At 35.8% G+C, this 18,014-nt stretch overlaps 1 protein-coding gene across 1 annotated transcript in view; it reads right to left on the bottom strand.

Moving 5' to 3' along the window:
• Nucleotides 1-466: 466 nt before the first annotated feature.
• BTAF1 (BTAF1 RNA polymerase II, B-TFIID transcription factor-associated, 170kDa) overlaps nt 467-18,014 on the bottom strand; it is a 106,814-nt gene continuing 89,266 nt past the window's right edge. Inside the window, exons 28-38 of the mRNA XM_006880333.1 lie at nt 17,800-17,967; nt 15,240-15,317; nt 14,974-15,103; nt 13,321-13,462; nt 13,103-13,233; nt 11,174-11,299; nt 9,795-9,947; nt 5,696-5,907; nt 3,634-3,793; nt 3,049-3,219; nt 467-2,014 (exon numbers count right to left, since the gene is read on the bottom strand). Coding sequence (XP_006880395.1) covers nt 1,871-2,014; nt 3,049-3,219; nt 3,634-3,793; nt 5,696-5,907; nt 9,795-9,947; nt 11,174-11,299; nt 13,103-13,233; nt 13,321-13,462; nt 14,974-15,103; nt 15,240-15,317; nt 17,800-17,967 — 1,615 coding nt within the window. The 3' untranslated portion in view covers nt 467-1,870. The remainder of the gene's footprint in view (nt 2,015-3,048; nt 3,220-3,633; nt 3,794-5,695; nt 5,908-9,794; nt 9,948-11,173; nt 11,300-13,102; nt 13,234-13,320; nt 13,463-14,973; nt 15,104-15,239; nt 15,318-17,799; nt 17,968-18,014) is intronic.

The following is an 18,014-nucleotide window of genomic DNA, read 5'->3' as shown; positions in this document are numbered from 1 at the left end:
TCTCATACTTGTTCACATACATATTGTATATATTTTACTCTTGCCATCTGGTCTGCATAGAATAGTGACAGAAAGTAGGCATTCCCAAATTTAGAAGGGGAAAAAGGTGCAGCTATAAATGATTAGTCCAGGGACTCTCTGGTAATTTAAGGTACATAATTAGTAGTTTATCAAATGGTTGCCCCAAATCTAATGTCTATCTTATACTGAAGATCAAGAAAAAACACAGTACATTAATGATTAATATTATGAGCTTTGTTAACTAGCTGCCTGAAGAATAAATAGCTAATTAACATTCAAGGTCAAGTACACTAGCTCAGATAACTATTGCTGTGCACAATGGATTTTCTAAACAAAGTAATTTCCATTTGGACTTGTACAAGTTAGAATTATTAGTTCTAATATAAAGATTCACAATCATCTCTTTTTTAGTGATCATTTCCTATAAATAAAAGACACGAAAATATTTTACAGTTTCAGTCTTATATTTTATTTTCTTATGGAATGCTAGATTTAATGTTACAGTATGGTTGTCAAAGCTACTGAAATGTGACAAATGTCCATGTCATCTAAATGCTGAAGAACAGTTTAATGATTTTAAACAAAACATCTGTTATTTTACAGTTGAGGTCTGATGGTTGTTTAAACTGATGACTATGTGTCTGGCCAGCCACAAACCCTGGGGATGTATATTAATCTGTGTTTGTCTATACACATACATACACAAATGTATCTCATGTATGTGTGCACCCAGGCATGTATTAATCTGAGTGTAAAATTTATAAAACACTTACATACACATACATTCTTATCTATGTACATATACCCGCCCTCACCAATGAGTTCACTTTTCTAACACTAGTTAATCAGCTTTGTGTCCAATTATTGCTGTCCAGTATAACTACATGATTTTAAGTGCCAATATTAAGCACCTTTTTTTAGATACAGGATCGGTACATCTGTGCATACAGATACATGTATGTATGTATGTTTGTGTACATAAGGAAATTATTTCTCCCTTTTATGCTTTAGTCATGCAGAACTACACAATAAACAGTCTTTGCAACATAGGTTTTAGAATTCTAAACAGTGTAAAATCTACTTCTGGAAAACTTTGTATATATTCATAGTTACAAAAAATATATTATATATATATATATGATTGAAACCTATGGAGTACATATGTTTTTTGACTTTGGCTATATTTTAGCCTTTAGATAAATTAAAAAAACACCCTTTTAATAGGATGTTATGGTAGCCTTAAATAGACCATAACCTGTATTTAGAATAATTGATATATTTTAAAAGTTGACAAAATGTTAAAGATTTGAAAAACACTATGTATTTGCATTAAATATATAAAGGTTTCAAGAAGCGCTTGGTTTATTTAACATTGTTATGTTCCAAGAGTGACCAATAATTTCTTAAAATTATGGCTCATTAAGGCTTTTATACAAAAAAAGCCACCTTTATTAAGCAATTATAAAAGTTTCATTTAAAATAAAAATGTACATGAACAATAAAGTACTCATGGATACTATCCTGTACAAAGTCACTATGTAAAGTCAGGAGCCTTGTTCCAAGAAGAACACCTCCTGGTAGCACATGTAAACCTGGTTTGGTTCCTCTGCTCTGCAGCTATTCAGCATGTAAAATTTAAACCATTTCACATTTAACATTTAAATTTAATACAGTGCAAATATTTAAGAATAACTTGTTTCCCTCATTGAAACAAGTGCCAGCACATGTTGAATATTCTTCAGATCTATTTACACATTGCGCTAAAAGTTCACTATAAACCTTGAAATTTGCTGAATATCAGCAGAAATATAACTGAACTAGCAGCAACTGCATTTACAATATTCAATAGTTACTTGAGAGAATGCATAAAATTTTCCAGGCTGTACTCTGAATCATATTGCTCTTGATCCCAAAGATCGCTCAGATTTTCAAGAACTGATCTCATACTTGCTTTTCCAGAAGTAGAAGTGTCAGCCTTTTCCGCTTTACCATCCTTGAAGAAAATTGAGAAAGGTGGTGAAAGATTACTAACATAAAAATTGGCATTTCTTCTTTTGTCTTTTATCCAGCAGGACTGAGTACTTCAAATGATAGGAAGTTTATGAACTCAAAAGATACCTACTGTGTTTTCCTATAGCTCTAATAATTTTATCATTTTTAGCTTTACAGGTGGGAAAAAAATTTACAAAAAACTTGCTGATTCTGTCACATTTGCTTTGCTAGTCTCTTGTAGCCTTTTTGCAGCTTTACCTTGTATGACACAAAAGAAAACTCTGGACACCTTCTGGGGCTAAGTTATCAGTATTGAAAATGCAGCACCCAGACAAAATACTCCACATATGGTTTGATAAATGCAGAGGTCAATGGAATCAAGTATTTCCAGCTAGGACATTCTTCTGATTGTGGCTTGTTCTGTCTCCTAACATTGTCATCTGCAATATGATAGTAATAACAGCAACAGCATCTACCTACAGGGAGGAAATACCTAATGATTTGTTTCAGAAAATGAAAACCTCAAGCTCATAGATCACACTGGCTGCAAACAATCCTGATGCAAGACCAAGCAGCACTTTGTGGTGTTATGCATGGAGGTGCCATGCATCAAAGGCTGATATGATGGTAGCTGTAACAACAGCACATAACAATATATACTAGGTGTTTTTGCTTAAATGCTTACATATATGATTTCATGTTAATCTCACAAACATGCATTGCTATCCTACCACAGCCTTAAGAGATGCAGATTTTGCTTTTGCCTATTGTCACCAGTTAATAAAAAGCAGGGCCAGAAACTCTTGGTCCTGGCCTGCTAAAAAAACCACTGAGGCGCCTCGGAAACCGGAGATATTTATCAGAAAGTTAAAACTTCAAACTATGTATCTACCTGGCCACTAAAATTTACTTCAAGGGGTATCTAGTAAATATTAAAGTGAATGATGTATTTTGTTGTTTTAACAGTTCACTAAGCTGTACAAGGAAGCCTGAAAATGCATAATGTAAATTACTACAAATGTACAAATTCTTTACCTTATCAAGAGTAAATAGGTCAAGAAGTTGATCCGTTCCCATACTCTGCAAACTGGAATTCTCTTGGCTAATAACAGTATTCGCTATGCTCATTTTGAACTTCTGCAAGCCCATGATTTTTTCTTCCAATGTTCCTCTGGTTATTAACCGGTAGACATTAACCACGCGTTTCTGAAGGAGAGAAGGTTAAACAACGGTAGTGCAAACATGTACATTCTGAATCTAAGTCAGAAGACTCGAATACCCTTAAATACATTTTATATACCACTTAATTAGCACTGGATTTGACTTATCTGGTCACATAAGCTCAATGTCTGCAGAGACAGAGTATTAGCAATGGCTCAAGCACTTGCTTAACTCATGAAGAAGTGACTTCATACTCAAGATGATAGCATTTGTTGGTAAACCCAGGTTTCCTGCCATTTTTTTATTAATTAATTAATTTATTTTTCATTTCAATGAACATCTACAGAGATTTTGGAATTCCGTTCATTCATTGTTGCACCCTTCTCCCCGCTCCTGCCATTTTTAAGCAGTATTTTCCCCAGAATACAGGCTAACATCGGTTGAGCCTTAGTCATTTACCTGTCCAATGCGATGGGCCCGGTCCATGGCTTGGAGATCTCGCATGGGATTCCAGTCATGTTCCACGAATACTACTGTGTCTGCGCCTGTTAAATTAAGCCCCAGTCCACCAACATGAGTGGTAAGTAAGAGGACATCTATCGATGGATCATTGTTAAACCTGAATAAAGAGATTAAAAAATAAAATCAGTACGTTCTTTCTACTTGTTCTTAGCTGCTTAATAAAAACTGAAAAGAGCATAAATGAAAACGGCTTTTAAAATTCGTAACTAGGCATCTCTATGACCATCTCTAATGAAAATTTCCTCTCAAAACATTTGACATTTTTCATTAATGGAAAGACTATGTTCTACATGTATTAGAAATTTCATAAAATTGTGGTTGGTTTTTTTCCCCTTAGTTATCTACTGCTAGCATACCACAAATGAATATTTATTCTCTTGAAGATTAGGAGGCAAGAAGTCCAAGCTGGGGTGCCAGCGCTGAGAAGTCCTTGTCTTAACATCTGTGGGCTGGCTGTTCTTTGGAAATCTCTCTGGTATCAGTCTTCCCTTATAAGATATAAGGTGATACAGAGCACCTCCTAAGGATGCTCCCTTAGTATTGGGTCAGATTGTGGTTAAGTCTGAGGGTCCTGCAGAATCCCCTAACAACTTACTAATTCTATGATATTGGGTATGACTTAAAATACACATCAATTTGGCCCATACAAGGTAACACATTATTTTTTGGGAATACAATTCAATCCATTAATTGTATATTAGGATATTTAATAAAGAATAAGGTGCAAAAATAGAAATACTAAGTAAGACAAGATCCAGTGATAAACCTGTGAAATATGGAGACCACAAGGGGGAATGGGAACAATAGGTTTGTTCATTCAGAAAAGGTAGAAGATATTAAGGATTATTACTATTGTTCTCAGGATAGGACAGGGTTCAGAGCTACCGTGTATAGGGTCACTGTGAGTTGTGACTCAACAGCACATGACAATTGTACTAGTTATAAAGGTATTGATAATAGACATCTAGTAGTTTCTACTGGGAACTCTAGGAGCCCCCTGGTGAGCTGCCAACTGAAAAGAAATAATTCAAACAAGTTAGCTGCTTTATGGGAGAAGATAGGTAATCTCCTCTTTCATGATTTACGGCCTATGAAAATCCGACTGGATGGTATACAACAACAACAGTAATAGTAAAATATGATCACAAACATTTTAATAATAGCAGCTACCACTTAACTACATTCTTACTTTGACCCAAGCAATTGGCTAATACAAAGACTGATGCTGTGTGAATGATAAACCAGACCAATACTCAGAGCAGCTTTCTTTTAGTAGTCAGGAATCAACCTGAGTCTGTAAGCCTCAAAAGTACCTTAAGGTAGCTCCAACTGTATTGTGCATAAAAAACCTCCTACAAATGCCTGGTAAAAATATCTACCCTTAAGTTGAGGGTGTTATTTAAATACTTTTTCATCACCATTGATTTGGTGCTAACAATCCCTTGGATTTCTAGGTTTATACACCACATGGAAGAAGACTGCACATTTTTCTCCTGTGTAGCCACTGGTAGACTGAAACAGCTACAGAGGCGTGACCTTAAAAATCACACTTGAAACTAGCAATTCTACAGAACCTAGGTATCTACACTTTCAAACTGAGATTTCTAAAGTAGGGCACACAAACCACGTTTGAACACTGCACAGCCAATTCTGTTTCCAACTTTGTCCCTGAGAACCAATGATCAAAGTCTAAGGTCCTCCATTTCCAAAACAGGAGGCAAGAAAGTAGTCTCATTTTACTGCTGTGTTAAGAGTTCTTTCATGCCTTCTGAGCTGCTTTCCTAATATGATCATCCTTATTTATTTACTACTAAACAAACTAATTATACTTTTGTAGTTTTATAGTTAAAAAGAGATTATGTTAGGTAGCATTGTATAAAAAGAAATAATTATGATTATCTTTTTAGAAATAGAAACCATTTGAGGTAAGTTCCTATATAAGTAATAATACACTTACTTCAGCTCGATTTATCTTAACAGTATTTTAGAAGCCACTTACCGAGAAACAATGGAATGCCGCTGACCAGGAGGTATGCTGCCATCTAATCTCAAATAAGTGACAGAGGGCAAGTGAGGCTTGAGGAGATCATGTTCCACTATATCAAGCATGCTTTTAAGCTGACAGAAGATCAGTATCCTGTGCTGGGCCACAACAGACTCTGTGCCATTCTCTGAAGTACTGCCATTTCCCAAACCACAATCCAACAACAACTTGAAGGAAAAAACAACAGTTATGATGTAGGTTCATTAAAAGTAGACAATCTCACTATGACAAGTCTAGTTTATTTGCAGACCAAGATATTTAATGGCCAGAACCACCCTGCCAGAGAAAATACAAAATTTTGTGTTTTTCTATCTGAGTGGTTCTCTGATGGCTTTGTACTGCCAACCTAAAGGCACTTGGTTTGAATCCACCAGATGCTCTGCAAGAAAAATTGGGAGTCTCCTGCTGTGTGATTTAGTGCCTTGGAATACTCGCTAGAGGATCAGATTTGAGTTAGTTTCAACTTCTGACTCAATGTTACATAAAACAATGAGAGTGGGTCAGCGTCTAGGCCATAGCAAGTACAGTAAGTAGGTGAATAATAAATAAGAGGAGCCTGGGAAACTAGTGTGCCCAAGTACCCAAATATTACTTTCATCTCTAGAATCTTAAAATTACTGAATCCTGCTCAATATATACAAGTTGGCAGCCCATCTTTCTCCCAAGAGCAGCTTGGTGGATTTGAACCACCTCTCACTGTGTTGGCAGTGCAACCGAAAGTTCAGACTGGAGAGGTTAGCAAAAGGTCATTCTGGCAAATGCAAATTCAATGATACTGTGCAGTATCTTAAAACAGTGCAAAAAGGATAATACAGTTGCAGCAAGATGTTCTCCTTAAAGTGGCCTGCTTGTAAAGTTAGTCCTTTGCGGAAGTCTCAGAATTTGGATTTCAGGAGTGTGTGAACAAACAGGTAAGGGATGTTTGCTATGTTTAAACTGATAATACAAACAGTGTATGTCACATACTGACAACTAATTTCTTTTAGGGGGTCTGGAATTTTAGTATGTGTCAGGCAAAAGGTGCTTATGGGACCAGCCCTACATCAAAACTTCACACACGTCATGATTTTGATCCTAGGCTGGAAGAACTGAATATATCTTATGTGACTCGACTGGAGAGAACTCTTAGACGTTTAAAACCTAGTTTCCTTTGGATTTTACCCATCTGCCTTTTCCTTTTGCTAATTTTGGTTTGTACCTTTTCATAATAATAAATCAAAACCATGTATATGGCTGACTATATGCTGGGTCCTGTAAGTCATCTTAAACAGATTTAGGAACCTGGGACTTCCTAACAGAATCATGTACAGATGGCCACTCAATCTCTGGGTGAACACTTACTATGGCAGAGGAACAATAAAGAGCAATTTTTTTCTTTTCTACCTATTAGGGCTTAAAATTCAAATTTCTGCTAGAGTACTGTATGTATGCTTCTATCCCCTACACTTTGTGCAATCAGATAGCTAAGTAAGGCAGATGGTATGAAATGGATCTACGTTCCAAACGGAATAAAGAAATTGGACCATGCAATTATCCTCATCCCCTGAAAGGGGGGAAATATAGTGAGATTACTATTCAAAACTCAAGTCTGATCCAACTGATAGCGAATCCTTCAAGTTTCCAAGGCTATAACTCGTACTGGGAAGGCGCTTCCTATCTTTCTCCTGCAGAATTGTTGATGGATTCAAACTGTTTGAGACATGTAGTCTTTGGGCCCAGCACAACATGTCACCAGAGTTTCCTATTACTATCCAAGATAGGTGGTTTTTGTGGTGGTCTGTTAAATCCTACCTAGGATACCAGGAGAATATGACTTAGTAAATCCCCACTCTGTTGTACCCAATACATAAAATATGTTGTCAATGGGACATTCTCCAATTTCTATAAAAAGGGAGATACTTGTGTTATGTACTCAATTATCTCAGTCCTTAATAACATCACAAACCTTAAAGAAAACCAGTCATGAGGATTTTCTATTATTTTACAAATTCACATATACCAGACACACACACACACGCACACACACAATCTGTCATACCAACATATATATCCAAATATAATGTGATTCCAGTATTAGCTATCTACTCTACTGGGTTTGTGCACATATTATTATTATTTTTTATTTTTATTTTTTTCACTTTTTTGTGCACATATTATTTGACATGGATATTCTGGTATGACAATCAGAACCAGCTTTCTTTTTTCTCCATAATCTTTCATAACCTGAGTACACTCTGAGAGACTGATGAACTCTAGGTATCCTGGCAAATTTGGTGTGGAGTCCTACAGAACTGTTATGAGGTCCTAGAGGACAATTACTACATCTACCCTATATGGGTTAAACTCCCTGGTTAGCATTATAACTTTATCTTGCCCCAATTTCTGTACAAGAAATCCCTGGCCAATATAAACAACTCATTGCTGAGCTATTAGTCAAAATGTTAGTGGTTTAAATCAATGTAGAGGCCCCTAAGAATCACAGACTTGGTAATCTGTATCTGAAAGGTCTCAGCCTTGAGAGCTCTATGTAGTAGTTCTATGCTGCACATATAGGGTACTTATAAGCCTATGTTATCCCAGGTTTTTCAGTCATGCCTCACACAGAATGGTTTCTAGAAGTATAAATAACTCAAAACTGGCCTAACTGGTACAGAACAGAATAAAAATGCTATCATTGTTGCCATTCCACGGTTATTAATCTCACTCTGGGTCACAAAGCTTTATGTATTAATGATTAATTCATACATTAAGCTCAGAGTGAACTTGCGATCCAATCAAACTTAACCTTCTCTCATATGAAATATACGTAATCATTCTCTTTTTATAGCAGCTCTGGTAGTGCAGGGTAAAAGCAACATGCTGCTTACAGAAAGATGGATCATTTGAAACAGTGACTCTGCGGTATCACTTAAGATTTTAGCTCTGGAAATGCTTTGGAGCAGGTGTACTCTGTCCTATGGGACTGCTGAGTGGGGATCAACTTGATTGCAAAAGATTTGTTACAGGTTTGATGCAGGGTTTTTTAATTGGCTCTGCTTATTTCCACTAAATTTCAACTGGAGTTCATCATTATCATTCAAGGGTCCTGAAACTTTTAAAATTTTACTCTGGCAATATTAGTATCAGATTAGTCTCATTTCTCTGTTACTTGCTAATAAATATGTTTATTAGCTTGTTCATAAGTTTGCTATGTTGCTCAACTCAACAGTACTTAACAACAACAAACATATTTATATATTTTAAGAGGTAAAAGTTTTAGAAAACAAAGCATCTCCCCTATTTCAGAGAACAGACAAAACTCACTTGGAAAGGCTAAAGAAACTGACAAAACAGACTACCAGAAAAGCCCTCAACAACCTGAACTTTTTTAAATGTAGAATTCTTGAACATCAGCAGGCATGTCAGAGTGCACACTAAGCACTCTAAAATGAGAGAGCAGTTTCCATAATAACTGGAGAAAAGCAATTTGTAAAAAGATAGTCTATAAACAACCACAAAGTTTAACTTAAAATGTGAGAATACTTAATTTTTATTTGAAAATAGATCTAATTAGCCGATTCCTTGACTAAATCTTACAGTTTTAATGTACTACCTATATTAAGAAAATCAGTAACCACGTGTGTGTATGCACAAACATGCTTGCTTTTAGAGAGAAAAAGAGGTCAAATTAAATCGCTCAACATGAAAACCAAACTAAAAGGAAATGGTAATTTTTCAGTGAAAGTTTATGGTTAGTGATTATTATATAATATTTTCTATACCAAAACCTATGTGAATTCTAAAAACCTCTCAAAGAAATTTAGGTCAGAATAACTAGTAGAAGTTAAAATGATTAGTAAAGTTCGGTAAGATTTAATTTTTAAAATGAGAATTAAATGATTATTACAACACTAACAATTTGGTTTTTATTAACCATTTGAACTTAAAAAAAAAATTCCACTTTAAAAGCTATACCTAAAATTTAACAGAGCAAATTTTAAAAGATAAATGGTAAAAACAATGTAATCTTTTGGAAATGTGCAACATTCATCAAACACTTAAAAGATGTGCTTACCTGTTTCAAAGCTGAGAGTTTAGGGGCATGCTGAATATCATGAAGAGATGAGTTCTGAGCACTCAGTTTTTCAGTAGTGCTCTTAAACTCTGGATGCTGAGGCGTTAACACTAATGCTGGGTGGTTGCACAATTTACGCAAGTACTGTAATGCCTTTGAAGGGAAAATGGTATATACAAATTCACTTCACATTCTATAAATAAACTTTGTTCTCTTCTCCTGTGCTACTCCATCTATCTAGAATGCCTTTTTTCTTCTTTTCTTTGTAGACTTACATCCATTCTTCAAGAACGAATCCAAATGTTTCCTCTATATGCTTTCATCAACTTATTTCTATACTTTTTTAGCAGTTTGTATATTATTTCTATAACAACTTATTACTTACATAAATAGTATTGTTTATGTCTGCCTCCATTCAAGGTCACAATACCTGTTAAGTTATATGCCACTGAGTTGGAACCAACTCGCAGCTGACCACAGGATTTCAGAGGCTGTAAACTCCCTAAGAGGAAATTGTTGTATTAGCTGGACCTCAAAAATCTGAAATTTTTCTTCTTTATAATGACATTCTGCTTCATTAGGCATAGAGAGAGTCTAGGTGATTATTTCAAGTGGTTTTGAGAAATAGATACTTTTAGAATCTATTTCTGATTCAGCCGTACTCTCTACTTGTCACAAAACTTTTCTATCACTCAGCTCCACTGATAATGTACAGCAAACACAGTAAGAAATGTACATTTCCCCCTCTTTACAAATGTTTACAATGAATGGATTAAAAAAAAAAGCCCGTGTCTAATTTTTATGAGTGATAAGGAGGCTTTCGGAAGTTTTCTAGCATAGACTATTTCAAGAGGGAAAGAAAAAGTAAGTTAATACTTTCTCCCTCTTTTTCATTTGCTGTTCCCTCAAGTATAAAATTGTGATCCTATCTCAGGATTCTTGTAAATATTTTTTTTCTTCTAATAAACACATACCTCAGTTTTTCTTTAGCTCTTTGTACAAATATCAACTGATTCTCAGTGAGCCCTTCAAAAACTCTTCCACTTAAAACCACCAGCTATCTCCTGACTCTTATTTCTTTACTTTTCATCTTCCCAAAAAGGAATTAATTTTTGTTCATTGCTTTAATTAGCTTGAGTTTAGAAAAATGATTCCTATACATTACATATTCCATTATTTTCTGAATATGAAGTAAAAGATACTATAAAACTATGGGTAATACATAAAACATACAAGCCAATATTTTAGTGTTTTATGTAAAAAACAGTCTGAATTGAATATAGAACAGTTTTCCACAACATATAAAAAGACTTACAATAAACTGTAATCTGGTAATCTCCTCCTGTACCAGTCAGATAAAAATAAACTGTAATCTATACCTGGAAAACGTGGCCTGTAGCCTTAAGCTTTGGTTTTTCAGTTTCTTCAGAAAGTGCAGCTGAAGATACTGTTTCATCAACATCACACTTTGCACGAGACTTAGCAAAATCTTCATAGAGCTGAACCTGTGAAATTGTTCCAGAAAGAGAGTATGTTTATATTCTTCTTTTAAAAAAGCAGTATTTTATTGTGTTTTAGGTGAAAGTTACCCAGCAAATCAGGATCACATTTTGTTCAGAAAGAAAAAAAATTATGTAAAATTATATGGTCAAGACCGTTTCCAAAAACAACTTTCCAAGAGAGTAAATTTTGAAAGAATATCAGACTGTCAGACTGAAAAGGGAACCTGCATCAGGCTGGAAGCACTACTTTGGGTTTTTGATTTCTGCCCCTGTACATGCTAAAATAATACAAAATAAAATTTAGGGAGCTAAAGAATGGAATATACAAATGCTAAATGATGCCAAATCTCACTTCCCTCCCTAGCTCTCTGCATTCAGTCTACTTAGATGTGTTTTATACTTGTGTTACATGACCAATGTGTCATCACAAATTTTTTTCATATACCATCTTTGACAGTTGTTCTCTTTAAAATTCTTTATTTCATTATCTCTAAAACATTCTTTTCAACAACTATTAATCATATTTTTATAAATGAAGGAACAGATCCAGAGAATGGAGACAGACAGTACAGAACTGCAGAGCTTTCATCAAGCACCAGGACTAGTGTGTTCTGCCCGTAACAGGATGATAGCACTCTAAACTAGAACGAAAATGAACATTCAAACAGAAAATTCTGACTGGCAGCCTATTTCTCAGTATGACAAGAGATAGTTTCCCTTTATGGGCTGGCTGCTTTGCTGTGTGCCCTTGGGTTGGAACCTACTCATAGCTGATCCTCTTGAAAACAGTTTTTTAGATGCAATAAATCACACAGGAGAAGACGGCCCATCTCTCTCCAGTGGAGCACCTAGGAGAGTCAAACCGCAAGCCTTTGGGATTGCAGTGTAGGTTCTTATCACTAGGCCACCAGATATGTGCTTAGAGAGGGAAAAGTAAAACACAAACACCTGCAATGAATTCCTTTATGATCTATATGTATGAAACCAGAACTGCATAGAAAGAAAAAAAATTATTTTGAACATTCGTATCAGCATAATCCCTTTTTAAAAAAAATTTATTTTTATTATTTTTTTTGTGTGTGTACCATCAAATCAGATCTGACTGGTACAGGAGGAGATGGTTCCTCCGTCTCCAGCAGTGCATCTGGTGGATATGAACTGCACACCCTCTGGGACTGCAGTGCACAATACTTTTTAAAAAAAAAATTCATTTTATTTTATTATTTTTGTGTGTATACTGTCAAATCAGATCTGATTGGTACCCTCCTTTTCCAGCAAAGCATTTGGTGGATTCGAACCATGCAACTCTGGGATTGCAGTGCAGCTTCTTGCCACTAGGCTACCAGAGCTCCCTTCATGTCAGTATAATACTTTTAAAAGGGATGAAACTCACCTACCTCTGAAATTCAGCCCTTCTACTAACTTCAACTAAGTGTTGTCACTTAAAATTTCCTGAACTTCAACTTTTTTTTTAAAAAAAAGATCAACAATACCTGTGATAACAACATTAAAAGACACATATTTTGGCCCCTATAAATATGGGTTTATTTCCTCAGTTATACTATGCAAATTTTCAGGTAACTAGATAAAAGAAGAAAACAACTATGATAGGGATTTCCCTTTAAGGCTATACTCAAGGATACTGAAACATCCATTATTTTTAAGGTCTAGAGGAAAAAAGCTAAGTAAGTGTAACAAAGAAAGACTTTACTCAATACTTTTGCTGTCAAATGGTATTAGACAAGCTGTATGAAACACTGTATTGATAAACATACCACTAAAATCCCAAATCACCATATTCCTAACCTGGAGAGGACTAAGAGTACAGTAATAGTCTTGAATAATTTTGGGTGGAAGATCCTGCAAAACATCTTCTTTCATTCTTCTCAAAAGAAATGGCAAGACTTGGCGGTGAAGTGCATCCATTGCAAGAACGCCTGTTAAAAACAACAGAAAATGGCTTAAATGAAAAATTAAGACTCAACTACATACACTTGCACAAGACTGCCAGTGCTATCTCATACCTGCTTCTTGTTCCCGACTGGAGCTCCGTGCATCCCTACTTGCTAATATAGGCTTTCCGTATCGAGCAGCAAACTGGCGCTCAGTGCCCAGAAATCCTGGCATGAGGAAATCAAATAATGACCACAGCTCCAAAACGTTATTCTGATCATGAAAAAGGAACAATAGTTATTTTCTCTTGTACTAGGATTATTCTCTTACATTTAAAAAAATAGAACATTAATGACATTTTTTAGGCATATGCTCTAAGTTTACATGCTAACAGGTAAAATTTAGGTCAGTGTCATTGAAAAAGTCTATTTGGGGTAAATTCTCAAGCTCCAGCCACCAAAACAGAGTAAGTCTTGGTTTATAGTGTTTATACTCTACTGCTGGCAGCGACTGGAATTTCTGTGTGGTGCAAATGCTTATGAGCTTGGCTGCTAACCAAAAAAAAAATGTGAGGTTTGAGTCTACCCAGAGGCATCTCAGAAGAAAACCCTGGCTATCTCCTTCTCAAAACTCAGACACTGAAAAAAACCTATGAGCAATAGTTCTACACTGACAACAAAGCTTCATGAATTGGAACTGACTGGATAGTAACTGTGTTTTTGTTATTAACATCTATGCAGTAGTAAACTGAAGAGCAGAAAAATGAATAAAGTTTCTGATTATTTTATTTTTGACATTTTAATAACAAGATTTAAGGAATTTGATCAACATCACAACAAAGAGAACCTTGAGACTAAGGCACAAGTCCATTTCATTCTTTCCTTTCACAGTTAAAAAAAAATTACACATGTGGGGACACGTGTGTGCGCACCACACATTAACAAACACACATCCAAAGGCTGTGGAAACTCCCAACAAGTCTCAGCTCTAATGCACTATGTCTACTTCCTGGCCTCCTTCAGAAGTTGCTACCCCCATACTCAGGCTGGGGTGCTACATGCTAAACTGTCCTCCAATCTCATTTAGGCTGTATCCACTCATCTGAGCTACCAGAGCTCTGTGATAAATCTCATTTTAAAGTATTAGAACTAAATTACTTAGGTGGAGAAAAGGGTGAAAAAGAAGACATTAAAAAATAATATATATGTAAATGTCTGGGTCAAGAGAAAGCAATGTTAGAGATCACTTATTTATCTTCTCACTCACAGAACTGAATGATCAAGGTGTCTTTCCATAAGAGCTGGCTATCCCAGTCCAGGGGGAATATTAACAACCAAAATCTGGTTCCTCAAGAACATATCAACAGAATTTCCCAGAAGTATCTAAAGATACCATCCACCTCTTTCTACTTCTTTAATCCTTTTCCTTTTAATCACCTCTTAACATGAAGTAGTCAGTCTTACTTTTTCACATATATGAGAATTCACCTCTGACTCAATCTGAACTTTTCTAGATCAGATTTTTCTAGATCATAAGGGGAACGGCCAGTGCAGAAGAGATTCTGAGCAATCTCTCCCAAACGTGGACACAAAACCTTTTATTTATATTGCCTAAAATTAAGGTTTAAAAGTACCTGTTCATATACTGCTACATACCAAGTGAATCATTATATAAGGTTACTAGAAAATTATTATGCCTAAGAACTAACTTCTTTATTCACTGTCAAATAGCAAACATATTCTCCATAGCAAATATTAAGCTTAAGAAGACTATTAAACAGTTACCTGGATTGGTGTTCCAGAGAGAATAATTCTATAATTAGCAGTCAGCTGTTTTACTGCTTTTGACAATTTTGTTTTTCCATTTTTGATGACATGGCCTTCATCAAGAATGCAGTAATTAAATTTAATATTTCTAAAGGAGAATAAACATTTTAATGTCTTTTCACTGTATATAAAGAATGATATAAAGACTATTTGAGATAGGAAAAACCCCCAAAGCATTTTTAAGGTGATACAGTAAGCTTTCTAAAGAAAATTTTAATTCTTACCTAAAAAAATCTATGTCATTCCTTACGACATCATATGAAGCCACTATCAGATTGTGCCTTTTTACTTGATGCTGTAACCTTTATTTAAGAAATAAATAAAATAAGGAAACAAAAAACATGCAAAGTAATAACAATTTCAAAGGGGGTAAAAATACAGCTATCAATTCTAGAAAGCGATCATTCCCTTCTATTTGCTCTATAACTCTTGTCCTGCTCTCTGAAGGTCATTTTACCATTTGGTCATGTTGCCCTCCTTAAATCTGAATAGATCAGAAATGGGCACCTGGCTAAAAACATGGAGTTTATCTTTTATTTGCTAGTATCTATTCTTTGAAGGCATTATTATTTATCACTGCATTGTATTTGGTGTAGTGCGAGGGTTATCAATCACTGACACAGCCACAAGATGAGAGAGATCTTCTGTCAGCATGGTCACTAAGAAAAAAGGAAGTAGGCCTGGAACTACCCATGATTTTCATCAAGCTCAGCAGAGACAAAAAGAACAAATTATGCAGAGGAATTTTTGCATTTACTTCCAATGCAAAAATTCAAATTAACAGCCAATACAGAAAACTACTTAAGATTTTTAACGTTAGGCTACCTGAGTTCAAATCTTCACTCTGACCATTTAACTAGCTTTGACTACTCATCTGTAAAATAAGAACAGTAATAATACTTGGATTTCATAAAACTGATGCGAGAATATACCGTGCATAATTTTACTTCATTTACTTACATTTTGCATGCAGTAAGTGTTCAATGCTAAATCAGGTTGCCAAAGAGATAATTTCAACTCATGATGGACTCCTATGTGTGTCAGAATAGAACTCCTGCATAAGGTTTTCAAAACTTTCTCTGGATGTAAATTGGCCTTTCTTCCAAGGCACCTCTAGGTGGACTTAGCAGCTAAAATGGTTAACTGACTGTACTACTTGGGGTATAGAATACTAGCAAGTATTTATACAGGAAGGTGGTAAATTCATGAACTAATAAGCAACCTATGACTATGTTTGAGAAAGCAAGACTGAGTTAAGTGAGTGATAGTGTGGAAAGAGTGGGGGAAGGAGAGAGTGCGCAAGCCTGTGAGGAGGGAGGGACGGAGGGAGGCGGAGAGAGAGTAGGAAAGAATGAATGTACACAGGCGCAGTGGGCCCCTGCACATGTGTACTAGGCTGTGTGAGCAGCTGCAACAGTTATTATAAATAAAAAGAAGAAAGGGAGAACAAAGAGCAAGGGGGCAGGGCAAAGCTAAACCTCTTTAAAACAAGGGGGGGGGGGGGAAGCACCTCAAATTCATAGCCAGCAAGCTGAAACTGACTCATAGTGAATTTTCAGAGGCTGTTAAATTACATGAGAGATTGCTCATCTTTCCTGTGGATTAAAACTGTCAGAAAGAGATCATCTTTGGCTTAGCTGTGAAATTCCCTAGATATTAGGCCACCAGAGTTTCCCAAGTTCTTAGAGCAGTGGGCAGAAAATGAGAATAGAAGAAAAACACTAACAGAAGCAGAGAGGTTATGATTATTGGTTCCTAGATAAAAATTTCAGAATGACTGCTTCGTGATAGTTGCCCAACTCTAAAATTTGGGAAGCCCAATTGATTATACAATGGTTAATTGTCAAAGGACAATTTCATTTTACTTGGATCCACAATCAATACCCATGGTACAAACAGTCAAGAAATCAAAAGACATGTTGCATTAAGCAAATCTGCTGTCAAAGACCTCTCCAAAATGCTGAACGAAGAGCAATGGTCTCAACTTCAGACTAAGGTGTCCCTGACCTAACCCATGGTTGTCTCATTACTTCCTATGCATCTGAAAGTTGTACAATGAATAAAGACGACAGAAGAACCAATGCCTTTGAATTGTGATGCTGGGTATTTAATATACTATGGATAAAAACAACAACAACAACAAAACAACCCCAAACCCAAATCTCTTTTTTTTTAATTGTTGTGCACCATTGAGTCGGATCCAACTGGCACAGCAGGAGATCTCCTGTGGAGCATCTAGTGGATTTGAACGGCACGCTTTCGGGATTGCAACACAGTTTCTTGCCCCTAGGCCCATCAAGGGCTCCTGCCTGACCTCTTTTTTACAAGTGTCTATTTATTTCAGGTTGATCTTCTCTTCACATATTCCAATACAGGAATTATCTTTCTTTCCTACTCTCCAATCCTTTCCCCCAAGTCTGTTTAAGTGCAACCAGGATGTTCTATAGATGTAAGGGTTGTGAATCTTTGGACATGATATTAGGAAGGACCAGGTTTGGAAAGAGATCATGTTAGGAAAGATAGAGGGTCAGCAAAGGAGAGGAGCACCATCAATGAGATGGACTGACAGAGTGACTGCCAACGATGGGTTTGAGTGGTCACTGAGCTGTAGTCAACTTGACAGCACCTAAAACTGCTTATAACTTTGTAATTCATACTTCATTTTTCTTAAATGAGTCAACTTATATGTCATACAACCAAAAACAGTTCTAACTTTCATACATATTATTGTACCAAACTACTTCAAAGACTTAAAAGAATTTTTTCATTGTACACTTTTATTACCTTATTCTTTCAGTAGGAGGTCCAGTATAGTGCAATGGATTTAGATATTCTCTCGAGCAAAATTTGCCTACTTCATCCACCCAGTGACCTGTTAGTGTTGGTGGACAAACTACCAAGGAGGGAAGTGGCATGCATTCTGCCACTTTTGATCGTGCATATTCCTGGGCCCTATAATAGCAAAACACACAAAAAATTACCAGCTTGTTTACATGTCT

This window comes from Elephantulus edwardii, unplaced genomic scaffold, assembly GCF_000299155.1.
Source record: "Elephantulus edwardii isolate Elephantulus edwardi_28Jun2011 unplaced genomic scaffold, EleEdw1.0 scaffold00007, whole genome shotgun sequence".
Lineage (NCBI taxonomy): Eukaryota > Metazoa > Chordata > Mammalia > Macroscelidea > Macroscelididae > Elephantulus > Elephantulus edwardii.
Note: the sequence above shows the minus strand (reverse complement) of the source record. Positions and strands in the feature narration are given on the sequence as shown.